This window comes from Mirounga leonina, unplaced genomic scaffold (assembly GCF_011800145.1).
Source record: "Mirounga leonina isolate KUSES-001 unplaced genomic scaffold, KU_Mleo_1.0 Mir_448, whole genome shotgun sequence".
NCBI classification, from domain to species: Eukaryota; Metazoa; Chordata; class Mammalia; order Carnivora; family Phocidae; genus Mirounga; species Mirounga leonina.
In genome coordinates this window covers 1,674,351-1,700,492 of record NW_023270758.1, presented here as the reverse complement: position 1 = coordinate 1,700,492, position 26,142 = coordinate 1,674,351, and the positions used below count along the sequence as shown (strand labels likewise).

General features: G+C 47.3%; 1 protein-coding gene and 1 long non-coding RNA gene across 3 annotated transcripts in view; one reads left to right on the top strand and one right to left on the bottom strand.

Moving 5' to 3' along the window:
- HS3ST2 (heparan sulfate-glucosamine 3-sulfotransferase 2) overlaps window positions 1-23,797 on the top strand; it is a 95,018-nt gene extending 71,221 nt beyond the window's left edge. Inside the window, exon 2 of the mRNA XM_034988067.1 lies at window positions 22,313-23,797. Within this exon, the coding sequence (XP_034843958.1) occupies window positions 22,313-22,931 (619 nt within the window). The 3' untranslated portion in view covers window positions 22,932-23,797. The remainder of the gene's footprint in view (window positions 1-22,312) is intronic.
- On the bottom strand, window positions 468-14,259 carry LOC117999140. 2 transcript variants are annotated; one of them, XR_004676223.1, is made up of 3 exons: window positions 14,119-14,259; window positions 10,338-10,411; window positions 468-1,581 (listed from the first exon to the last, which is right to left on the bottom strand). It is a non-coding gene; the product is annotated as an uncharacterized LOC117999140 (long non-coding RNA). The 2 variants fall into 2 exon arrangements; XR_004676224.1 differs by having other exon boundaries at window positions 468-1,358.
- Window positions 23,798-26,142: the final 2,345 nt, after the last annotated feature.

Genomic DNA, 26,142 nt, shown 5'->3' with positions numbered 1-26,142 from the left:
ATGCTTTTCTTTTGTCTTCACAAGCAAATTGGCTAAGTACTGAAAGTCACAATTTTTTTTTTCTGCAAAGCTCTATAGATGATAATCCGTGGTTTTCTAGCATTTCATGCTGTTGCAAAGTCCTTGTCTGGCTTGAATTTGTAGAAAACCCATTTTGTTTGCTTTAGCCATTTTGGGTACCTGTAATACTTAGAAGAACTTTTGCAGTCTTTGTATAATTTAAAATGTTTGTCCTGATGTGTGTTTGTATAGATAGATGATGGGTGGGTGGGTGGATGGAAAGATGAATGGGTGGATGGATGGGTGGATGGATGATTGATGGGTGGGTGGATGGATGGATGGATGATGGGTGGGTGGGTGGATGAATGGATGGGGAGATGGAGAGATGGATGGATGGGTAGGTGGATGGATGATGGATGGATGGATGGATGGGTGGGTGGATGCATGGATAGATAGATTCCTGGATGTGGGTTTTATTTCGTTAGGGCAAAGCTGGCCTTTGATCTGCCCCCATAGCCATCTTTTATCTCATAAATATCTCTTTAATGAAATCTTGGCGTATCACGCTCCAATTTGTTCCAGATTTCCTCTTCAGTAACACTGCAGACTGTGCATTGCCTATGACAATTCTGTCTTCCACATCGCCTCCTCCCTCATCAGTTCAGTCTTGTAGACCCTTCCTTGAGAAGCCCAAGATCAGACTCAAGTGTGTTCTGATTTTAATTGTCTGTGTCACTAATTCTGCTCTTTCTTGCTACCAGTGTCATTTGCTGATACATTTTTAGCTTCTCTGCAGTACCATCTTACCTCATCCATACCAGTTTTTTCTTATCTTGTTGTCTTTTCCTGTCTTCCTTGGTCTTTTCACACAAGCCTATACCTACCTCTTGACCTTCTGCTCAAATGTCCCCTCCAGGGTTTCTCTGGCCACTCAATTCCCTTGTTATGCTTGCTCTCCTTTTCCTTCATGCCACATTGTAATTCTGCATTTATTTGTCATCTCTCCCACCAGATTAGAGGCTTCATGCTGCATCTGTTTTATTTAGAGCCATGCCTCAGTGCCTAGTGCAATGGCTAGCAAACAGTAGGCACTTAATAATTGTTTGTCGAATGAGTATAGGTCCGCATCACTCTGGCTTGGATTCCCTTCGGCCCTGCCAGCATTGCTTTGAGCCAGAGGTTCCCAGACTGCAGTCACCGAAGGATCTCCTTTCTTCTGTATTCATGTGCCATTTGTACTATTATTTACTGAACGTTCGTCTTTAGATCGGTTCACATTTTCTGCGTTTGCCGCGTAGTTAAGCCTCGCCCTCAGCAATGAAATCTGTGGAAGGAAGGTGATTCCTAGTTCCAGTTTTCTAAAAGACATTAAAATGAACACGTAACTGTAACACATGTAAGCTCTGTCCATGAATTGCTTGCACGTGACGGATGAGCAGTGACTGCACCTGGGGAAGCCCTTTCTCTAGACGAGCTTGGCCTGCTGGGTTTCCTCAAGGAGCTCAGGTCTCCTTGATCTGGGTGCTGATTCCCTCCCGTGTTCTCCATTTGAGCCGGCGTGAGTCACTGGTTTTTGGCTGCCTGTAACAGGATGGCACAGGGACGAGGACCAGAGATACCACAGTCAGCAGGGACGACCCCATCCTTTCCTGATGGGGTTTGCAGACCGACTGGGGAGAAAGGCATTAGATACACAACCAGATAAGCAAGATGATGACAGATCCTGCTTAGAGCTTTGCAGGAAATAAACCACGGGGTGTAGAGAGTGATATCCGAGAGTGGTGACAGGTAAACAGAGACCGAAGGAGAAAAGGACTGAGCCATGGGGAGACCAGGGAAAGTGTCCCAGGCAGGAAGAAGAGCAAAGGCCTGGAGACAGGGAAAGGTAGGACCAGACAAGACAAGAGCGTCTGCTAGCTCATTGTGCTGGGGCATCCTGAATGTTTTCCAGATCTGAAATGCAGAGCTGGACTGTCTACACCATAGCCTGGACAAGAATCCAGGTCTGTACAGTTTGGGCAGGCCTTGGACCGTGCACAAGTATTACTGACTCAATCATACATGTGGCGTTGGGCACAGCAGAGGCCTGGATGATATGTGAGCAGCAGACTGACTTCCCAGCAGCCCTGTCCACAGTTTTCCTTACTCCCTGCATGATCAGAAAGCCAGCCCCCGCTAACCCTTTGCAACCATGGAGCTTAATGTATTCTGGAACACTTGTGTGTGTGGGAGGCAAGATGGAAAGGACTCCTGTCTGGGGCTAATTTCTCCCTGCATGGGAGGGGAGCATTGCAGAGGGGCAGGCCTCGGGTCCGGGGGCTGGGGGTTGGCGGGGGAGGGGGGCGGGTTTCATTCCAACAGCTGCAGTTGGATCACCTCCCACGAGGGGGCACTGTGATGCTGCAGGAAGTGGGGCAGGCTTGCAGCTCCGCCTGCAAAACTTAGTAGCCCCAGGGACTCCGGAGTGTGCGATTGTAAAACTTGGTGTTAAAAAATAACGTAAACTCACTGATTCACCCGATTATCAGCTGGAGAGTTTGCAAATGCCTGGGGAGCATTCAGAACTGGGAGGGCCGGACAGGTCCTTAGAATGGACCCAGGCACAGGTGGAGGGTGGAACCTCCATGGCCGCTACAGACAGGGAACACTGGAAGGTGGAGATGGAGACACTGGCTTCAGAGGCCACTGGGCTGACACCTGCAGCCTCGGCCTGGGGTTGGTCATGGTGGAAAACCCTATGTGTTTGGCAGCAGGATCGTGAGGACATTCCATCCGAACGGCTTCTCTCTAGAGTATGATGTGAGCTCGGCAGCAGACGGGCAGGCGAGGGCAGGCTCCGATCACTGGCAGAGGGTAGAGAAGGTCTGAACTCGTTGTTGCGCAGAGTGGGAGAGTGGGAACGTGGCTCGGCCAGAGGAACGCGGCGGAAGTGCCCACTGGGCCAAGGTCCCCTTGTGTTGGGGCAGTCGGACATTTGTAGAGGAGCCAATCTGCCGGCTTCACCTGCTTTTCAGGGGTGCTCTGGCCTCCCCCCTTCCTCTCTCTACTTTCACAGAGATTGTCTTTGAGAGACTGTGAGGGGGTGAAGATCCCCTAAGCCACCACTTGGTACCATCACTGGTAGCCTTGGGCCCCCTTGGTGGCCCCCAGGTGCTGGTGCCCCTGGGGAGGGTCACACGAGAGCGAGCTGGCTCGGAACGGACACTAGAAGCTGGTGCCTCACTCGAGGAGCAAAGTGCCGAGCTGCTCCCTGCAGCTCTGACCATGGACGAGGAAGCCGTGCCCGCTCCCGAGCTGGCTGGGCCCAGCATCAGAGGAGACTGGGTGGGAGGTTACCAGCTGGATTTGCTTATGGACTAGATGTGGGAGCTGCTGGGGCAACTGGTGGATAGTGGGTTCATTAACTGAGGCATGAGGAGGGAAATGGGAAGTGGAGGGAAAATCTCTTAAATATATATGGAGAAGACCAAAAGATGTTCCCAAGGCCAGGACAAAACACATTTCTCACGAAGTAGGGAGTGGGTGCCTCTGATACCACGGGGAAGTGTGACAAGACCAGGACAGAGCTGGGATTGCTGTTTGGGAGTGTTGTCAGGGAGCGCCGCTGCACAGGATGACGGGGTGGGTGGCAGATGGGACACGTCAGGGATGCATGTGAGGAGGGCAGGTGGAGCCACTGAGCTTTATTTCAAGAACTTGGGGGAGAAAAGGAGATAATAAGACTGTGGCAGGAGAGGGTGAAGGGACTGGTGATTAGCTTTTTAAAAATCAAAAAGACTTGAACTCTACAGCATGGTGACTACAGTTAATCGTATGGTATATTTGAAAGTTGCTAAGAGACTAGATCTTAGAAGTTCTCATCAGGAGAAAAAAATGTCACTGTAGTGATGGTTGCTACTTAGACTTATTGTGGTGATCGTTTGGCGGTATATACATATAGTGGATCACGTTGCACACTTGAAACTAATGTTATATGTTACATCTCAATAAAAACTAAATAAAAAGAAGAAAGAGCTAATTCCACTGAATGCAGTGAACGTTTGCTGGGTACGTGCCTTGTGCGCCTATCACCAGGACTCCTGTAAGACCTTGCTACTCCAGCGGTGGTCCATGTACCAGCAGGTCAGCCTCGCTGCAGAGCTGGTCAGAAATGCAGAATCTCAGGCCCCCTCCCTAGACTTACCCAGTCAGAATCTGCATCCCAGTAAGCCACCCCCTGCCCAGAGAGGTTCAGATGCACATTAAAGTGTGAAAAGCACCGATTTAAGCGGCCCACCCCCAGGGAAAAGGGAGGGTAGGCTTCAGTGTGGGGAAGGAGCTAAGCCCAGACTGAGAAAGAAGGAATCCGGAGTTACCCCCAAAGAGCGCCCCGAGAGTGTCCCCATGGTCAGGCCATGCTAGCCACAGATAGTGCCTGAGAGACTGAGGTCCAGCTGCCTGGAAACTCACTGAGCTGTCTGTGGAGCAGCAGAAACTATTCATCCAACACCCACGGTCACCCTCCCTCTCTTCTGAGCCAAGCGTCTTGAGAGGGGGGCTGAACATTCTGGGCCTCCCCGTGCCTGCTTCCCACCCACACCTCGGCTCCTCCAAACACGCTTCCTCCCCCTCACTCCACGGAACTGGAGTCATCTTCTTCCAAAACAGTTCTCAATGGAGACATTTTAACATCCCTTTTTTTATTAGCTAGTGGTTTGTTTTTTTTTTTAAACTACAAAGAACATAGTTATGGCAAAGAAAAATACACTGAGCGCAGAAAGGGAAAGGTAGAAATCAAGTCTCACTCTGTCCCTCTGGGACCTCCAGAGTTCCCTGCATTCAGCCAGTGGACAGGAGTGACAGTGAGGAGGACGCCCGTACTTTGTGAGCAGCTTGCCTGGAGGTTGACACCACGCCTCTAACCAGCCCCCCATCCGGGGCAGGCACCAGGCACAGCGCCCCATGCGCACACAGCTGGCTGGGCAGCTGCCGTTGACAAACAGGAGCAGGCGTCTGGTCGGGCCTCCCCATCTCTGCCCCAGATGCTGCAGACACCCATGCACCCAGGCCTTCACCCACCTGGACAGATAAACTCCCAGAAGTGGCATTGCTGGATTTAAGGGTGCGTTTTCCATTTGGGGAGGTGATCTCTTATTGCCGTCCTGCGCCCACGGACACCCCTGCCCGCGTCGGAGAGTGCTGAGTTCAGCACACTGTGGCCAGCAGTAACTGTCAGCATTTTTGGAAAATATATTTTCCCGGTGTTAAAGGTGGATATTATCTCATCATGGTTTTAATCTGCATTTCTTTAACTTTGCGAGAGATGGAGTATCTTTTTCATGTATTTATTTTATTTTTTTAAGCATTTTTATTTATTTACTCATTTGACAGAGAGAGAGAGAGAGACACAGCGAGAGAGGGAACACAAGCAGGGGGAGTGGGAGAGGGAGAAGCAGGCCTCCTGCCGAGCAGGGAGCCCGACGCGGGGCTCGATCCCAGGACCCCGGGATCATGACCTGAGCCAAAGGCAGACACTTAATGACTGAGCCACCTAGGCGCCCCTTCACGTATTTATTTTAATCAAGCTCTTTTACTATTCACTCTTCACATGGCCTGTGTGCCTTCCTTCTACCGGCTGGTTCTCTCTTTCTTACTAATTTGCAAAAACTCTGAAACAAGTCACCCCTTCGTTTCTCAGGCTCACATGCCGCAAATATGTTTCCAAGGGGTCATTTTCTCTCTATTCAATTTATGGTTCTTTTTTTCTCCATCTCGGAGACTTCCATTTTTCACAGAGTCTAACTTTTCAGTTTCTTCCTTCATGATTTTTGTCTCATGCTTAGAAAGGCTGTCCTCGTGCCAAGATTAATTTTACATTCTCACATTTTCTTCTAGTGCTAGAGTCACACTTGAATCCCGATTCTGTGACTTGCGGTGGCTTTAGCGATGACGTGCGTTCTCAGTGCCCCAGTTTCCTCCGCTCGCAGGCAGGAATTAGCGAGGCTGGCGGCCTCCTGGAGTTCATGTGGAGACCGAGGGAGGCAGCTCTCCCACAGAGCAGGCCCCGGGCCAGTGTGCAACAGGCACAAGCTTATGTCCAGGGCACCGGGGACCGCATCCCTGTCGGCTCGGGCTGCTGTCACAACACTACCACGGGGGCCGGGGGCGCTTCAACAACAGGCATTTACTTCTCTCACTGCTGGAGGCTGGAAGTGCAACATCAGATTGCCGGCCCATCTGGTTCAGGGTGAGAGGTCTCTTCCTCATTTGCCGACGGCCGCCTTCCTGCCAGATCATCTGTCTTGCTTCTCTCCTTAGGATAGCACTAAGTCCATCAGTGAGCGCTTGACTCTCATGACCTCATTACCTCTTACCGCCCCTGCCTCCAAAGATGGTCACATGGGGGTGGGGGGGCGGGTAGGACTTCCAAGTATGAACTTGAAGGAGGATATAAACATTCAGCCCTTAGCAGACCATGCATACGGCCAATGCATGCTGCACGTTTGTTGCTTTCTTTAAAAAAAAAAAAAATCTAGAATGTGATGATTTCATATATGTATACATCGTGAAATGATTGCCACAATCAAGGTAATTAACACATCCATCACCTCATATAGTTACCGTGTGTGTGTGTGTGTGTGCACGCACTGAGACTTAAGATCTATTCTCTTAGCAAATTTCATTTGTATTGTTAACTAGAGTCACCATGCTGTAATTAGATCCCCGGGACTTACTCATCTTCTCGCTGGAAGTTTGTACCCTTTCACTAACATCTCCCGTTGCCCCCTCCCTCCCGCCCCCGGCAACCGCCCTTCTACTCTCTCGTTCTGTAAGTTCGACGTTTAAGTGAAATCGTATAGTATCTGTCTTTCTGTGTCTGGCTTACTTCTTTCAGCCGTAAAAAAAGAACGCAGTCCTGCCCCCTTGTAACAGCGTGGGGTGAACCTGGGGCACATTACGCTCAGTGAAATAAGCTGTGTGCCCATTTCTGTGGATTCCAGATCCCATGCTCACAACCAGCCACTAGAGGTGTCCACTACCCCCAAACATCTCTGTAGGGACATGTCATGCAAGGAGGGTCCTTCTCTGGTCTCTGTCACATGGCAGGATCCAGGACAAATTCCATAATGCACGAGATATGGAAGACAGAACAGGCTGCACCGGTTAAACGTGCACACCAAGGGTCTTAGTAGAAGAGGCAGGTGTGGGGTTAACTGTTTTCTGACTTTGCCCCGAGGGACATGCCAGGGCCTGGGTGTATGCTCCAGGGAAGGGACTCTGCCCCCACACCTCCAGCAGCTTCCCTTCTTCTGGGGAGGGGTGAGCACAGCCCTGCTGGCTGGGGGATCGTCATACTACTGGGATGCCAGGCAGGCTGGGCACAGGAGTTATCTGGGAAAGCCCGCTGCCCGGCACCTTGATGACCTGTGGGGGAAACTGGGCTCAGGCCAAGCCCCTCTAGCCGGAGGGAGGAAGCCCTCAGCCGTTGTGGGAAGCCAGGTTCAGGTACTGGCCCTCACACTGGGAAATGAGGACCCCCCCACCCCTGTTTCCACAAGACTGTTAACTCGAGGACAGAGGCTACACCTTGCTTATCTTTGTATCCCTGGCATACAGTAGGTGCTTCATGAATGCTTGTTTACTGAATGAATACATGAGTGCCCACCAGGCCTAGGCCGAGCGTCATTGACATAGAGATGTGACAGTCATGATCTCCGCCTTCCGCGACCTTACACTCTAGGGCTCTGATAGACACAGATAATGTGTGAAATGGGGGCTCTGTCTGCAGTGGGCACCATGGAATCACAAGGGTAGCAAATGCCTACATCTTCTGGGAAGGCAAAGCAGGAAAGGCTTCCTGGTGGAGGTGATGATGAGCTAAGATCTGAAGTTCTGCCTGACAGGCTACCGAGGGCTTCACAGCATGTGAAAGGTCCCTGAGCCTGAAATATAGTCTTGTGGGGAGAACCCTGAAGGGTCTAGTCTGGCCAGAGCCCGGGGTGGCCACGGGCCAGATTAGGAAGAGTCTTTATCCTGTGAGCAATGAGGAGTTGCTGATGGAGTTCAAACTGGGACTTCACGTTTTGCTCCTGGGTCCCATAAGTGTAAGGATTCTGGGCTGTGGACCTGGAAGGAAGGGGTCCTCACTTATCCTCTCACCCAGATGAGGATAAACGACCACCAGGCCTGGCCTGCACTTGGCTCAGCATGCAGGGGGTGAGCAGCTTTCCTTGTAAGAACCAGTTCCTTGCAATAAAGCCTTTTTCCTCCTCTTCCGCTCTTAATTTTCCCTCTGGAGACCACAGTGATTTTCAAGGAGCCTAGTTGCCCAGTTAGGAGCTAATAAATCACCAAAGTCCCCCAGGCAGCTGGGCCTTCCAGAACACATACGTGGAGTGTATAGATTTTGTAGAAAATGAAACCTTCCAGAGGGTATTACCGGTCATAATCAGGCCCAGCTGAGACAGGCTCCCATGTGCTGACACGCAGAGGACGTCCCTGGTGTGGACAGCGGGGGGCCGGGAGCGGCCTGCGCCCCACCAGGTAGCTCAAACAACATCCTTTCCAGAGAACCTCAGGCTGGCAAGAGAGTATTTAGATTTTTTTTTTTTTCTTTTTTTGGTAGGGTCCTCAGGAAGTCTGATTCTTCCCTCAGGAAGAGGGTAAGAGTGCAGACTTCTGTGGCACGGAAGAGACACACGTGTCCAGTGACACAAATCGCTCCTTCCTCACTCTTCCCACGTGAATGCCCTGACTTCGTGTTTCCCTCGGACAAACATTTCCTGCTCCCTTACTGAGTGCCAGTCTCCTCCCTGGTGCTGAGAAAGTGAGCAAGAGGGACACCAAGCCTTTTCTCTTAGAACTTAGAGTCTGTGCTTGGGGGTAGGGACGGGCAGAGACATGAACATACACATAAGTATATATTAGGAATGAGCATGAGCACCTTTCTGGTGAGAGTACGTGTTATTATGGTGGCTCTTCCCAGGCTTTTCTGAGGGGAAGAATCATGAAGGCGCTTGTTAAAAACGTAGATTCCTGCACTCCAAACCCACTGAATCAGAGTGTCCAGGGGAGGGGCCTGGAGTCTTTTCCTCTAAGGTGCACCCCAGCTGATACTCCCGAACAACTGTATTAAAGGCTCATTGGCTGAAGGGACATACAGTCTGCATCAGTGGTTCTTGGCCCTGGGACGCACTGGGATCAACTGAGGAGCTTCAAAATTGCAGGGGTCCAGGCCCCACTTTCAGAGTTTCTGATTTAATTAAATAGTCTGGTGTGGGGCCCGACCATTTAAATATCTCCAGAAGCTTTGCAGGTGGTCTCAGTGGGCAGCAGGACTTTACCCCACCCCCACCCCAGTCACACTGCAGACCGGCCACAGCCCAGTTCTCTCTCAACACCGCGAGAGCCTTGGGCGAAGGAGTGTGTGTGGTCGGCAAAACAGAAAGGGCACAAGATCCTTCTTACATCTCATTTTACCTTCTTACATGTGGAGGTTTGGTTGAAGCCGAGCTTGGACCTCCCTTGGTCTGATCCTGAGTACCTGTGGCCCTGATAAAATCTTAAAAATGGCACCATGACCACCCCCTCCCTCCCAGGCCTGTCTCTCGAAACCTTCCTCTGCCCATGGCCAGAAGGCCAAGAAAAGGCTGGGCTTCCTGAACGAACACTAGTAGCTGCTGAGGACTCAAGATAACCTGTCAGTAGGTATTTGCCTTTGACACTGGATCTTTGACCCATGTATTGAGCACCTGTAGTATACCGGGTGTTGTGCTAGAAGGTAAAAACTAACGAGAAAGCTGCCCAAGTGGCTGACCATGTGTTGATATAAGCGAATGCATATCTGATAAGTTCTGCATGATGGGATGAGGGTGCTGGTAGTTGGATGCACCAAATGCCCTGAAATTATAAGAAAGGGTTCACAGATGGTGTGACTTGTAGTTTGGACTTGGAAAGATGAGTCAACATTCTCCAGGGTGAACGAGACAGGAAAAATGATCTAGAGTCTTAACAAAAACAAAAAACTCAGCAAGTTGCAAAACACATGACAGAGCACAATGTGTTTGGGAAGCGGATTCTGTATTCAGCATGACACGAGCATCGGGTTGCCAGGAAGTGGCAAGAGATTAATTCTGGAAAGGTAAGGCAGTGGCCTTGAGTACCAAGTCAAGGAATAGTCAAAAGAATAGTTGATGGTTGACAAGATTGGATGTGCTTTAGAAAGATTTCCCTGGCAGACGCAGGATGCAGAACGGACAGAGGGAGGAGAGTAGAAACATGGAGTCAGGGAGAAGTAGATGACAAGCCGGAGGCTGTGCAAGCACGCTGGGAGACAAGGGGGCTCCTTGAGAACTTACCGGAATGATGCGAGGAGGAGTCAGGAATGACCCTCAGGGTTTCTGCTTTGTGAGTGGATTCATGGTGGTATCACCTGCAAGCACAGGCAAAAGAGAGAAGTGAGTTTAGGGGGAAAAATGGGGCATTCAGCTGTCGAGGTATGCTGTCCAGTCCACAGATGGTTGGGCATTCCAAGCTAGAGCATGGGCGAGTCGGATCTACCATTACAGACTTGTGAGTCTGCAGCTCCTCGGTGCTGGTTAAAGGCTGGTGGAGGAGTGAGGTCATCTGGGGAGATCACGTGGAATGGGGGGAGGTGTTGGGAAGATCCACAGTGGCTGTCTGCCCTGCCCTCATGGAGTTTATAATCCAGTGGGGCGAGCAGGGCTTCAACAGGGAGGAAGCCAGGTTGTAAAAAGATAAGATTTGGATTCTTGGGGTGTAAGCAACAGAAACCAAGGCTCACGAACTTAAACTAGTAGTACTTTATTGGAAGGACATGTGGGGAGTCGCAGAACACAGAGGAAAATGGAAGAACCAGGTCTCAGAAAGGACAAGAACAAGGGCGCCTGGGTGGCTCAGTCGGTTAAACGTCCGATTCTTGGTTTCGGCTCAGGTCATGATCTCAGGGTTGTGAGATCGAGCCCCACATTGGGCTCCATGCTCAGCATGGAATCTGCTTAAGATTCTCTTTCTGCCTGTTTCTCTGCCCCTCCCACTCTTTCTCGCACTTTTTCTCTCTTAAAATAAATCTTAAAGGACGAGAATGAAGACAGCCAAAGGGATTTGGTAGGAAAGGCTGGTGAGGAGGCTCTTCCAGGCTCCTGTGCCCAGTTGGAGGATTCAGTCCCACAGTTTCCAGTCTTTATGACACAATTGGCCTGATTGCCTTAACTTCAGTCACGCACCCACCCCCTTGGCCTGCCAAGATTTTATCCAAAGCGGGAGTGGGAGTTCTTCATAGAGAAATCTGGGGGCTGTTGCCAGATGTAGGGAAAATTGCCACTGAGCAGGTTACGCTAACAGATGGGAGGTGAGTGAGTCCAGACTGGGGGTGTCAGACAGTTCTTCCAGTAATTTTTGCAGAGCTACATAGTAAAGAAAGGAGGCCAGAGCTGAGAGAGAAGAGTTCAGCTATTAGCAGCTGGAAACAGGTAAGCAAAATTTAAACAATGATGTGAAGAGGGAAAATGAGCCTCGAGGAAAAGTCCAATGCCCCCCAACACCTGCCTGGGCACAGAGCAGCGGGGTATATGTAGAGTCTCCTTGCACATGCTCATCCCAGCCCCTCAGAAGTCTATCCTGATGACCTGAGGAAAAACCGATACGGAAGGGATGGAGAAAATGCACCAGGTCCAGGAGCCATTTGACTCATGGCACCATGACACTTGTGTGATGTTGTTTGCAGTCTGGAGTGAGAGTCTCCTTAGTATCTGTAACTTGGTTTTGCCACTGAGACGCTAGTTAGGACTGGGAAGGATGGGACTTCCCTTTAGGGCACAGTTGGGGGCATGATGCAGGACTCCGGGATCACTGGACTTGGTCAGAATTTTCCCAGACTGGTAACAGAGAGATGTTCGTTGGTGCTCCTGGCAAAGTATCTCTCCTTAGTCAAATAAGCTTGGGAATACTGTACCCACAAATTTCTCTCTTGGGTATTTGTTAGTATGTTAAAGGGTATTGCAAAGAAATCTGTTTAGTAGCTTGTCAAGTCAGCCTTCTGTGTTGGAGAAAACCTTTATATCAGTAACTCCCGTAGAGTTTGGAAAGTCCTTAGCTAGCAGCATACCATCACATCTAAAATGCTGTCTGCTCTTGTCCTTAAAGCCAGTGCCTAATTACAGGGTATGCCAGGGTCAGAATAGAATATAGCCATATTTCTAAGGCAATCCAGCCAAGGAATTCTGTTCATGTGCACTTGTGATTGCTAATAATGATATCCTATTTTTTAAAAATAATCGGCCTACTCAGCATTAATAAATCTTAAACTTTCAACTCACAAGGGTCCATTCTAGACCTTGAGCTCGGAAGCAGGCTAACAGTTGTGTGTCTGTCTGTCAGGTCACAGCGGATTTGCAGGTTCAGGGGGTGGCACCAGGGGAAGGGATCTGAGAGCACAGGTGGACAGGTGAGCCCACCTTGTCCTCCGAGACCGGTGGGAGGGGCGCAGGATGGGTACAGAGAACAGTCTGAAGGTGGAGGAGGGGAAGGCAGAAGGAGCTGATGTGTGTGGTGGGGAAGGAATGGGAGTAGAGTTGGGGACTCCTGGTGAGAATGTGGAGCACTTATTAGGAAGAACCGTAGGGGGTTCTGGAAAGACAAATATAAACAATTACTGAGCAGTGTTTGAGAGTTCCACTGCAACCCGAATTAATGAGTATATCCAGGATCCAGCTGTCAGGGTCAGTAATGTTCTCTGCTGCTGTCTCTCAGTCCAAGGAGAGGATGCAAGGTGGGAAGGACGCATTGCTAGAGATGGGAGAACACCTAGCACAAGGAAATGCATGAGGAGGAGGATGCTCGTGACCATGACCTGGCGCTACTGTGATGGGTATTCGTGGGTCCAGAGCAGGCATGGAGGACCGTGAAATCAAGGGATTCATAGATGGATTTGAAGATCAGGTATAAGGAGTTTGAGACTGTGTTAAATCAAGGTGGAAAGAAATAAGGTTATAATAGTCTGTATTTGTTTCCTGGGCAAACTGTGTGGCTGAAACCACTAACCTCTGGTGGTGGCCAACAGCCCTTGGCATTTCCCGTTTGTACATCCATCACCCCACGCTCTGCCTTCATCTTCACATCACCACGTTCTCTGTCTCTTCTCCCCTGTTTACCCCTTATAAGGCTGCTTACTGCTTGTTGGATTAGGGCCCACCTGGATTCATCTCGAGATCCTCGACTTAATTAAATCTGCAAAGACCCTTTTTCCAAGTAAGGTCACATTCATAGGTTCTGAGTGGACATATCTTTCAGAGGGTCACCATTCGACCCCCTCCACAGTTAGAGTGGAATTTCAGGGTGAACCATTTCAGAATTAGGGCAATTCCAATGACAAAACCCAACATATGGCCATGAGGAAGAGTTTCTAAAAGGAAAGAGAAAGTGGAGATTTTGGTTAAAGAGCTGTGAAGCTGGGTTATTGGATGGAGTAGATGATGGGAACTGGGAAGACGATGACCAGGAGCCAGGGCTGTAAGCTCCAGAGGAAGGTGAAGATGAATGCTTTGGGGGTTAGGTGAGTTACAGTGGGGAAACGATGATCTCTAGTGGGGGTTCTCAGCTCTGCCTCCACATTGGAACCATCTGAGAGCTTTTTAAAAAAGTACCCACTCCATATATTTCTAATCAGTTGGTCTAAGATAGACCCCAGACATCTGCGTTTTTTTTTAAATTCCTTGGGTGGTGGGCGCCTGGGTGGCTCAGTTTGTTAAGCGACTGCCTTCGGCTCAGGTCATGATCCTGGAGTCTCGGGATCGAGTCCCACATCAGGCTCCCTGCTCAGCAGGGAGTCTGCTTCTCCCTCTGACCCTCCTCCCTCTCATGCTCTCTGTCTCTCATTGTCTCTCTCGCAAATAAATAAAATCTTAAAATAAATAAATAAATAAATTCCTTGGGTGGTCTAAAGTGTAAAACATGACCTTCAGAGAGAAGTAGCGAGTGGGAGCCAAGGAGTATTCCCCTCCATCAAGGCCTGAAGGAGACGCATCAGGGAAGGAGACTTCAGAGCTTCCCACCATAGTCCCTTAAAGTCTCAAGCAGAACCAGGAAATTAAAAAGTAAGGGAGCAAGAGGTTGCCTTACCTGGCTTCTGGCTGAGGTCCTGAACCGCCTGGAGTTCCATGCTATTTCAGGCTTATACCGAGGATGTATTTCAGATGTGTTCCAGCAGAAAAAGGCATCAGAACTCGTTTCTAAAACACTTGCTATTCCTGCAAAACACGCCCTTCCCCCCCAAAAAAAGATTTTCTTAATATGTTTGGAGAAATATCTTTTGCCAGAAGAATGTTCAGTGGCTTCCTTTTGTATTTTTTTAATATGTAATCAATAAATACATTAAAAATTGTAAGCAGCGTAAAAGGTTATACAATAAAAGTAATTCTCATTTATCCCTGACCTTCTCACTCTGCCCCCACCTCAAGACCCCTCCCCAGAAGCAGCCATTTTTATCCGTCTGTTGTGTGTCCTTCCTGAGGTGAACATGCTGTATCTTGCCTTTTTTCCTTTAACACTGTATCTTGGAAATCATCCCCTTTTTGTATGCAACAGATATGCCTATTTCTATTAATTGGCTAGTCCACCATTTATTTAAGCCATATTGATGAACATTTAGGTTGTTTCCTCTCTTAAAGCAAACCTGTTAAAGATTTTTTTAATTTTTATTGTTATGTTAATCACCATACATTACATCATTAGTTTTTGATGTAGTGTTCCATGATTCATTGTTTGTGCACAACACCCAGTGCTCCATGCAGAACGTGACCTCTTTAATACCCATCACCAGGCTAACCCATCCTCCCACCCCCCTCCCCTCTAGAACCCTCAGTTTGTTTTTCAGAGTCCATCGTCTCTCATGGTTCGTCTCCCCCTCCGAATTCCCCCCCTTCATTCTTCCCCTCCTGCTATCTTCTTCTTCTTCTTCTTTTTTAACATATATTGTATTTTTGTTTCAGAGGTACAGCTCTGTGATTCAACAGTCTTGCACAATTCACAGTGCTCACCATAGCACATACCCTCCCCTAGCCACTGCATCCCTCCCAACCCCCACCATTCCAGCAACCCTCAGTTTGTTTCCTGAGATTAAGAATTCCTCATATTAGTGAGGTCATATGATACATGTCTTTCTCTGACTGACTTATTTTGCTCAGCATAACACCCTCCACTTCCATCCACATCGTTGCAAATGGCAAGATTTCATTCCTTTTGATGGCTGCATAATATTCCATTGTATATATATACCACATCTTCTGTATCCATTCATCTGTCGATGGACATCTTGGCTCTTTCCACAGTTTGGCTGTTGTGGACATTGCTGCTATAAACATCGGGGTACACGTATCCCTTCGGATCCCTACTTTTGTGTCTTTGGGGTAAATACCCAGTAGTGCAATTGCTGGATCATATGGTAGCTCTATTTTCAACTTTTTGAGGAACCTCCATACTGTTTTCCAGAGTGGCTGCGCCAGCTTGCATTCCCACCAACAGTGTAGGAGGGTTCCCCTTTCTCCGCATCCCCGCCAACATCTGTCATTTCCTGACTTGTTAATTTTAGCCCTTCTGACTGGTGTGAGGTGATATCTCATTGAGGTTTTGATTTGGATTTCCCTGATGCCGAGCAATGTTGAGCACTTTTTCATGTGTCTGTTGGCCATTTGGATATCTTCTTTGGAAAAATGTCTGTTCATGTCTTCTGCCCATTTCTTGATTGGATCATTTGTTCTTTGGGTGTTGAGTTTAAGAAGTTCTTTATAGATTTTGGATTCTAGCCCTTTATCTGATATGTCATTTGCAAATATCTTCTCCCATTCTGTCGCTTGTCTTTTGGTTTTGTTGACTGTTTCTTTTGCTGTGCAAAAGCTTTTTATCTTGATGAAGTCCCAATAGTTCATTTTTGCCCTTGCTTCCCTTGCCTTTGGCGATGTTTCTAGGGAGACTGAGGTCGAAGAGGTTGCTGCCTGTGTTCTCCTTTAGGATTTTGATGGACTCCTGTCTCACATTTAGGTCTTTCAACCATTTGGAGTCTATTTTTGTGTGTGGTGTAAGGAAATGGTCCAGTTTCATTCTTCTGCATGTGGCTGTCCAATTTTCCCAACACCATTTGTTGAAGAGACTGTCTTTTTTCCATTGGACACTCATTCCTGCTTTGCCAAAGATTAGTTGACCATAGAGTTGAGGGTCCAATTCTGGGCTCTCTATTCTGTTCCATTGATCTATGTGTCTGTTTTTGTGCCAGTACCATGCTGTCTTGATGATGACAGCTTTGTAATAGAGCTTGAAGTCCGGAATTGTGATGCTGCCAGCTTTGCTTTTCTTTTTCAACATTCCTCTGGCTATTCGAGGTCTTTTCTGGTTCCATACAAATTTTAGGATTATTTGTTCCATTTCTTTGAAAAAAGTGGGTGGTATTTTGATGGGGATTGCATTGAATGTGTAGATTGCTCTAGGTAACATTGACATCTTCACAATATTTGTTCTTCCAATCCATGAGAATGGAATGTTTTTCCATTTCTTTGTGTCTTCCTCAATTTCTTTCATGAGTATTTTATAGTTTTCTGAGTACAGATTCTTTGCCTTTTTGGTTAGATTTATTCCTAGGTATCTTATGGTTTTGGGTGCAATTGTAAATGGGATCGACTCCTTAATTTCTCTTTCTTTTGTCTTGTTGTTGGTATATAGGAATGCCACTGATTTCTGTGCATTGATTTTATATCCTGTCACTTTACTGAATTCCTCTATGAGTTCTAGCAGTTTTGGGGTGGAGTTTTTTGGGTTTTCCACATAAAGTATCATATCATCTGCAAAGAATGAGAGTTTGACTTCTTCTTTGCCGATTTGGATGCCTTTTATTTCTTTTTTTTGCCTGATTGCTGTGGCTAGGACTTCTAATACTATGTTGAATAGCAGTGGTGATAGTGGACATCCCTGCCGCATTCCTGACCTTAGGGGGAAAGCTCTCAGTTTTTCCCCATTGAGAATGATATTCGCTGTGGGTTTTTCATAGATGGCTTTTATGATATTGAGGTATGTACCCTCTATCCCTACACTGTGAAGACTTTTCATCAAGAAAGGATGCTGTACTTTGTCACATGCTTTTTCTGCATCTACTGAGAGGATCATAGGGTTCATGTTCTTTCTTTTATTAATGCATTGTATCACATTGATTGGTTTGCAGATGTTGAACCAATCTTGCAGCCCAGGGATACATCCCACTTGGTCGTGGTGAATAATCCTTTTAATGTACTGTTGGATCCTATTGGCTAGTATTTTGGTGAGAATTTTTGCATCTATGTTCATCAAGGATATTGGTCTGTAATTCTCCTTTTTGATGGAGTCTTTGTCTGGTTTTGGGATCAAGGTAACGGTGGCCTCATAAAACGAGTTTGGAAGTTTTCCTTCTGTTTCTATTTTTTGGAACAGTTTCAGAAGAATAGGTATTAATTCTTCTTCAAATGTTTGTTAGAATTCCCCTGGGAAGCCATCTGGCCCTGGGCTTTTGTTTGTTGGGAGATTTTTGATGACTGCTTCAATTTCCTTAGTGGTTATAGGTCTGTTCAGGTTTTCTATTTCATCCTGGTTCAATTTTGGTAGTTGATACATCTCTAGGAATGTATCCATTTCTTCCAGATTATCTAATTTGCTGGCATAGAGTTGCTCATAATATGTTCTTATAATTGTTTGTATTCTTTGGTGTTGGTTGTGATCTCTCCTCTTTCATTCATGATTTTGTTGATTTGGGTCATTTCTCTTTTCTTTTTGATAAGTCTGGCCAGGGGTTTATCAGTCTTGTTAATTCTTTCAAAGAACCAGCTCCTAGTTTCGTTGATCTGTTCTACTGTTCTTTTGGTTTCTATTTCATTTATTTCTGCTCTGATCTTTATTTCTCCTGCTGGTTTTAGGCTTTATTTGCTGTTCTTTCTCCAGCTCCTTTAGGTGTAGGGTTAGGTTGTGTATTTGAGACCTTACTTATTTCTTGAGAAAGGCTTGTATTGCTATATACTTTCCTCTTAGAACTGCCTTTGCTGTATCCCAAAGATTTTGAACAGTTGTGTTTTCATTTTCATTTGTTTCCATGAATTTTTTAAATTCTTCTTTAATTTCCTGGTTGACCCATTCATTCTTTAATAGGATGCTCTTTAGCCTGCATGTATTTGAGTTCTTCCTGACTTTTCTCTTGTGATTGAGTTCGAGTTTCAAAGCATTGTGGTCTGAAAATAGGCAGGGAATGATCCCAATCTTTTGGTACTGGTTGAGACCTGATTTGTGACCTAGGATGTGATCTATTCTGGAGAATGTTCCATGGGCACTAGAGAAGAAAGTGTATTCTTTTGCTTTGGGATGGAATGTTCTGAATATATCTGTGAAGTCCATTTGGTCCAGTGTGTCATTTAAAGTCTTTATTTCCTTGTTGACCTTTTGCTTAGATGATCTGTCCATTTCAGTGAGGGGGGTGTTAAAGTCCCCCACTATTATTGTATTGTTGTCGATGTGTTTCTTTGCTTTTGTTATTAATTGGCTTATATAATTGGCTGCTCCCCTGTTAGGGGCATAGATATTTACAATTGTTAGATCTTCTTGTTGGATAGACCCTTTAAGTAGGATATAGTGTCCTTCCTCATCTCTTATTACAGTCTTTGGTTTAAAATCTAATTTGTCTGATACAAGGATTGCCACCCCAGCTTTCTTTTGGTGTCCATTAACATGGTAAATGATTTTCCACCCCCTCACTTTCAATCTGGGGGTGTCTTTGGGTCTAAAATGAGTCTCTTGCAGACAGCATATTGATGAGTCTTGTTTTTTAATCCAATCTGATAGCCTGTGTCTTTTGATTGGGGCATTTAACCCATTTACATTGAGGGTAACTATTGAAAGATACGAATTTAGTGCCATCGTACTGCCTGTAAGGTGGCTGTTACTGTATATTGTCTGTGTTCCTTTCTGGTCTATGTTGCTTTTAGGCTCTCTCTTTGCTTAGAGGACCCCTTTCAATATTTCTTGTAGGGCTGGTTTCGTGTTTGCAAATTCCTTTAGTTTTTGTTTGTCCTGGAAGCTATTTATCTCTCCTTCTATTTTCAGTGACAGCCTAGCTGGCTATAGTATTCTTGGCTGCATATTTTTCTCATTTAGTGCTCTGAATATATCATGCCAGTCCTTTCTGGCCTGCCAGGTCTCTGTGGATAGGTCTGTTGCCAATCTAATGTTTCTGCCATTGTAGGTTACATATCTCTTCTCCCGAGCTGCTTTCAGGATTTTCTCTTTGTCTCTGAGACTCGTAAGTTTTACTATTAGATGTCGGGGAGTTGACCTATTTTTATTGATTTTGAGAGGGGTTCTCTGTGCCTCCTGGATTGTGATGCCTGTTTCCTTCCCCAGATTAGGGAAGTTCTCTGCTATAATTTGCTCCAATATACCTTCTGCCCCCCTCTCTCTTTCTTCTTCTTCTGGGATCCCAATTATTCTAATGTTGTTTCGTCTTATGATATCGCCTATCTCTCAAATTCTGCCCTCATGATCCAGTAGTTGTTCATCTCTCTCTTTCTCAGCTTCTTTATTTTCCATCATTTGGTCTTCTATATCACTAATTCCCTCTTCTGCCTCATTTATCCGAGCAGTTAGAGCCCCCATTTTTTATTGCACCTCATTAATTAATCAGCCTTTTTGATTTTGACTTGGTTAGATTTTAGTTTTTATTTCTCCAGAAAGGGTTTCTCTAATAACTTCCATGCTTTTTTGAAGCCCAGCTAGTATCTTTTTTTTTAAAGATTTTATTATTTATTTGAAAGAGAGAGAACACAAGCAGTGGGAGAGGGAGAAGCAGACTCCCCGCTGAGGAGGAAGCCTGATGCGGGGCTCGATCCCAGGACCCCGGGATCATGACCTGAGCCGAAGGCAGGCACTTAACCGACTGAGTCACCCAGGTGCACCGAAGCCCAGCTGGTATCTTTAAAATCATGGTTCTGAACTCTAGTTCCAACATCGTACTAATGTCCATATTGAGTAGGTCCCTGGCAGTCAGTACTGCCTCTTGTTCTTTTTGTTGAGGTGATTTTTTCCATCTTGTCATTTTGTCCAGAGGAGAATAGATGAATGAGAGAATAAAATGCTAACAGGGTAACAAGGTCCCTAGAAAATATACTCTAAACAAATCAGAAAAGACCTGAAACCGGGGGAAAAGAAAGAAAAAAGAAAAAGATGAAAACAAACAAAAACAGAACAAAACAAAAAAAACCCAGAATATGATCAGATATGATCAGGCTGGTGCATAGACCAGTGCCACACACTAGATTTTGGGTGCATTTTGGGCTGTTAGAAGAAAGTGCCTCCCAAAATTTTAAAGAAAAACTTCTGTATGTACAAAAATAAGGGTTAATATGATGCAGGGATGGAATATGACTGTAAAGATGAAAATTATAAAAAATTTTATAAGAGGAATTGATAAGTTCTTTGAAAAAAGAAAGAAGAGGGGCGCCTGGGTGGCTCAGTTGGTTAGGCGACTGCCTTCGGCTCAGGTCATGATCCTGGGGTCCCGGGATCGAGTCCCACATCGGGCTCTCTGCTCGGCGAGGAGTCTGCTTCTCCCTCTGACCCTCCTCCCTCTCATGCTCTCTGTCTCTCATTCTCTCTCTCAAGTAAATAAAATCTTTAAAAAAAAAAAAAAAAGAAAAGAAAGAAGAGGATTTTAAAAAAGGAAAAAAAAGAGAGAATGTGATCAGGCAGGAGACTAGAACAAAGCCATACACTAGAGATTTAGGGTATATTTTGATCTGTTAGAAGAAACTGTATCTCAAAATTTTAAAGAGAGAACTTATATATATATATATATATATATATGCCAAAAATAAGGGTAACTAGTATGAAGGGATAGAATATGACTCTAAAAATGAAAAATAAAAATGTTTTTTAAAAAAGGAATTGATAAGATGTTGGTTGAAAAAGGGAAAAAGAAAAATTAAAAAAAAAAAGTTAAAAAAAATTAACTTTGAAAGACTAAAGAATCATGGTAAAAAAGCCGTGAATTCTATGTGCATTATTCCCCTAGCGCTGGAGTTCTGCCGTTCTCATTGATCAGTAAACTTGGTTTTGGCTGGCTGTTCTTGCTGATTTTCTGGGGTAAGGGCCTGTTGCGGTGGTTCCCAAATGTCTTTGCCGGAGGCGGAATTGCCCCGCCCTTGCTCGGTCTGGGCTAAGTAATCTGCTCGGGTTTGCTCTCAGGAGCTTTTGTTTCCTGCAAGCTTTCCGTACAGCTTTGGAGGCCGAGAGTGAAAATGGCAACCTCCCAATCTCCACCCCGGAGGAGCTGAGAACTCGGGGCCCCACTCCTTAGCCCCAGAGAAAAGCAGTCAGTTACTCCCGTCTTCCTGGTCTCCGGGCACACTCCGTGCTCACCCGGCCTGTGACCGAGCGTTTCTATCTCTGGCACCTGACTCGGTGTGGAGTCTCCAAACCCAGCAGATCCCTGTGGTGCGCTCCCCCGACGCTCCTCCCGGGGGAGGAAGGGGAGTCTCCCCGGATCTGCCACTTGTTGGGTCCCTGCTGGAGGAGCAGTGGCCCTACTCAGCCCCGGATCACAGTTTATGGCAACCCTGAGCTGAGAGCTGGCTCCTTGGCTTCATCTCTGCAGCCAGCTTCCCCGCTCCGATACCTGGGAGCTCTGCCGCACTCAGGCACCCCCAGTCTTTCTGTGACCCCAAGGGTCCTGAGACCACACTGTCCCAGTGAGGGTTACACCCCCCTGCTTAGCCACTGGAGCGATGTCCCTCAGCGGAGTGGACTTCTAAAAGTTCCAATTTTGTGCTCCACTGCTCTATCACTTGCCAGAAGTGGCTGACGGAGGCCCCCTCCCCCGCTGTCTACCCTCCCGAATATCGCCTCAGGTTCACTTCTCCGCACGTCCTACCTTCCAGAAAGTGGTCCCTTTTCTGTTCAGAGAGTTGTTGCTATTCTTTTCTTCGATCTCCTGTTGAGTTCGTAGGTGTTCAGAATGGTTTGATCCCTACCCAGCTGAATTCCTGGGACCAGACCTGTTAAAGAAAGATTTTTTTTAAACAACTAACACGAGTTGAAGTGGCTTCCTCACTGGAGATCTAATGCAGTGTAGTGATTATAGTCGACAACACAGTATTGTAAGCATCACGCTTGCTGAAAGTGGCTTTCTCCCCTGGAGAATGCAGGTGGAGCTCAGATGTCACCGAGGAAGCGGGGGGGGGGGCCCGCTCGTGATCTCCCTGCTCCCCTTCCCCAGGGGGACCCAGTCTGATGATGTGCTGCTTCTGCCCCACAGGAGCCTGATGCCCCGGACCCTCGAGAGCCAGATCACACTGGAGAAGACACCCAGCTATTTCGTCACTCAGGAGGCCCCTCGGCGCATCTTCAACATGTCCCGGGACACCAAGCTGATCGTGGTTGTGCGGAACCCGGTGACCCGAGCCATCTCGGATTACACGCAGACGCTCTCCAAGAAGCCAGACATCCCCACCTTCGAGGGCCTGTCCTTCCGCAACCGCACGCTGGGCCAGGTGGACGTGTCATGGAACGCCATCCGCATTGGCATGTACGCGCTGCACCTGGAGAGCTGGCTGCAGTACTTCCCGCTGGCTCAGATCCACTTCGTCAGCGGCGAGCGGCTCATCACCGACCCGGCGGGCGAGATGGGCCGGGTCCAGGACTTTCTGGGCATCAAGAGGTTCATCACGGACAAGCATTTCTACTTCAACAAGACCAAAGGATTCCCTTGCTTGAGAAAAACAGAATCGAGCCTCCTGCCTCGGTGCCTGGGCAAATCGAAAGGCAGAACTCATGTACAGATCGATCCGGAAGTGATAGACCAGCTCCGGGAATTTTATAGACCTTATAATATTAAATTTTATGAAACGGTTGGACAGGACTTCAGGTGGGAGTGAGCCACCGAGATGCAAGGGCTCTTCTGCTTGTCTCTTCCATGAGGTTTGCCCCTAGAGCCTGTGATCCTCTTCCCCCAGCAAACCAAACCCAGGCTCCAGCCCCCTTTCCCATCTCGGGTTCCATCATCCTGAAAGGCCATGAGACCAGGGGGTCCCTGCCACTAGCTCTCCCCAGTCTGTCTAGGCAAAGTTGACCTGCTTCTGCCATGTCTGGTCAATTTCAAATCATTTCCCTTCAGCCCATCAGAGGCCTTGGGAAATTGCTTTAAGAAGAGCAGATCTTCTGATTATGCTAGATATTATAAGTGGTGATGGTTCTGTTGCTGTGAACACAGCAGTCTGTACCTGTCACTGTCCACCCCAGTGCGGACTTGCTAATTCCAGGTGGCATGTACCTCCCCTCTGAGCTTCACTCTCCCTAGCCGCCCTGGGTGGTGAGACAGGAGACTGTCCTCTTCCTCCTGACCTTAGCTCATCGAGACATTGCAGAGCCGGAAGCACCCCTGGCCACTCCTAGCGGACAGACCCTTCGATGATGAAATAAACCAGAGATTTCAAAGCCTGTGGTCTCAACTTTGCTTGAAGGGTAACTGTCTTTGAAAACCACTTTGTGACCCTCCCTGCTCCCTGTGGACAAAAGCACATTAATTCTGCTGTTACGGGTACTTTCCTCACGCGAGCTTTCATGTTCAGCATGCGAAGGAATCATGCTTGTCCATGTGAAATAAATATGGCTCTCTCGTGTCCTTAATGCTGGGCTCTTCTCTTTAAGCCAGGCCTGGAGCACGGCTCATTCATCCTGCTCCTCCTGTGCAAGATGGGGGCGGTGGTTAGTGCAGAGGATGGTCTGGGAGGGCAGTGAGGGGTGGGCATGGTCGCGGAGGACAGTGAGGGGTGGGCGTGGTCCCGGAGGGCAGCGAGGGATGCAAACACCATGTGGGCAAGGAGCAAGAGGGTGAAGATGGGGAAAAGAGGTTCTTGCTGGCAGAGGCTGCTGCAGAAACGTCATATGGAGATCCGTGAGGACACTGTGAAACATAAGTCTGACTATGACAGCTCTCTGCTTAAGCTTTATATCTGAAGTGCCAAACTAGAAGCCCAGGGACTGATAGGACATCAGATGTTTTTGCTTGGCCAGCATGATGTTTTGAAATAATTTCCAACAGTTAAAACTTGGGAGTGTTCATATAAAAATATGGATTTCCTTTTTTTTTTTTTTTTTAATGGGAACTTGGCGACACTGAGTGCATTCTAGCATGGTAACAATCAGTTGCCGCCTTTGGATAAAGCCTGTGCTCCCAGGGCTTCCTGGCCCACCTCACTGATTGACATCATCTCCTGGCCCCTGTTGGCATGTGAGTTCACAACCCTGCTTTGGGTGTGTATACTGTGACCTCGGAATAAAGCCCAAATCCTCCAGCAGGATGCCCAAGACAACCTCAACTCCAGTTTCTGGGATCTTCCTTCCCTCATCCTCTGTTCCAACCTCACAGAACTATATGTCTTTTCTTGACTCTTTTAAGTCCTCCTGCCTTTGCCTGGAATGCCTCCCCTCCCTACCCATGTCTCCAGCTAATGGAAGCTTCCACAAGACTCCATTCAAGCGTCACCTGCTTGATATTTGTGAAGCCTTCCCCAATCAAGCTGAGTTACCTGCTCACTCTTCCGCATTCACTTGGTAGTTTGCACACATCTCAATTACAGCTTTTATCACACTAGATTAGCATTATTTGTATAAATGTCTGTCTCACTGTAGACCATGGCTCCTCCAGAGTCAAGACTGTGTCATGCTAACATGCAGGAGGCACACAGAAAATGTTTGATGGATGAATGTGTGAATGGGTGGAGAGGTGTTGGGAGGCCTGGGGGCACGGACAGGAATGTTCCAAAGAACTACACTTCTGGGTCATGATTCCCAGATAGCTCCATAGTACAGGTAAGCCGAGAAGGATCGCTGAACCTCCAGGGGCCACTTGGTCTTTGCTTGGTCAAGTGTGGTGCAAGGTTCCTGAAAATGAGAGTGAATTATGAGACTGGAGGACACAAAAGCCTAAGACATTAGTTCTGTATCTTGGCCCATCTTCCTGCCCCAAGCTGCTTCTAGGAGATCAAATGACTGAGGCCACGGTACCAAGGAGCCAGTCTGGGAGTTTGCCCCCTCTGTGCTTCCCTGTGGGCATAGAGAAGTGATGTGGAGACCAGTGGGGGCTGTCACCACCGAGAAGCTGGAGTGACCAGAAGAAGGGTGGGTCGGTTGTATGTAGACATTAATGAATTGGCCTTACACATCCCCCATCCAGAGTGGTGTCCTGTGATCCTGGGCCACGTGGTGGCCAGAGCTGTATCCAAAGACAGATTTACACTGGGGACACAAAATATCCAAGAAAGAGTAAGGTTTGCTTGTTCATCCCGACTGGGGGAGTCCAGTCAAAATTGACAAGAGTTCAAAATTTTGTGGGTCCCGGAACAGCTTTATTCCTCTCCATTCCAAGCATTCCCAGGCCACCCAGACTAAGTGCGCTCTAAGTACTAATGAATAGGTCAGAGTCTATTGTAATTAGCATATCCATCATTGTATGCAAATGAAAGAGGCTAAAGTACCTCAAATATCCCAGTAAATGAGTGAAATCTGGTGTACATGAATCTGTTCAGCAAACTCTGATTTTTAATCCAGTGCAAATGTACCCTTTCACCCAGGGCGCTCCAGGCAAACTTGCACAAGTTCCAAATTAGTACAGTTTAAACAGATGAAGTTTGACCATTCAATCTGAGACCAAAAAGTCTCTGGGGAGTGTGTGTGTGTGTGTGTGTGTGTGTGTGTTTCTAACAGTCCAGGGTATATGGCAATTCCACAATCCGCCAGGCTGCTTCCATTCTAGCTCTCACGATTCACCCCATATCTGCAACCCCACTCAGCAGAAAGGAAGTCTAGAAATCCATGAAGACCCTCCCAAAAGAGAACAGAGCCTACTGACACAGAGCTTGCTGTAGCAAAGGGTCTTGCACTGGGAAGGCTTCAGGTCTGCCCTGACTAGAGGCTGTTGGCCAGGGGAAGCTGGAGGCAGGTGAACTAGAAGTGGGGCCTCCTATGTAGTTGGTTTGCATAGCTATGTAATTTTTTCTGGTTGGTCCTGAGGTGGAAGCAGGGACATCAAAATAGGAGTCCTGGCAGTCATTAATAGGTCCTGATCATTCTGCTAACAGAGATTGT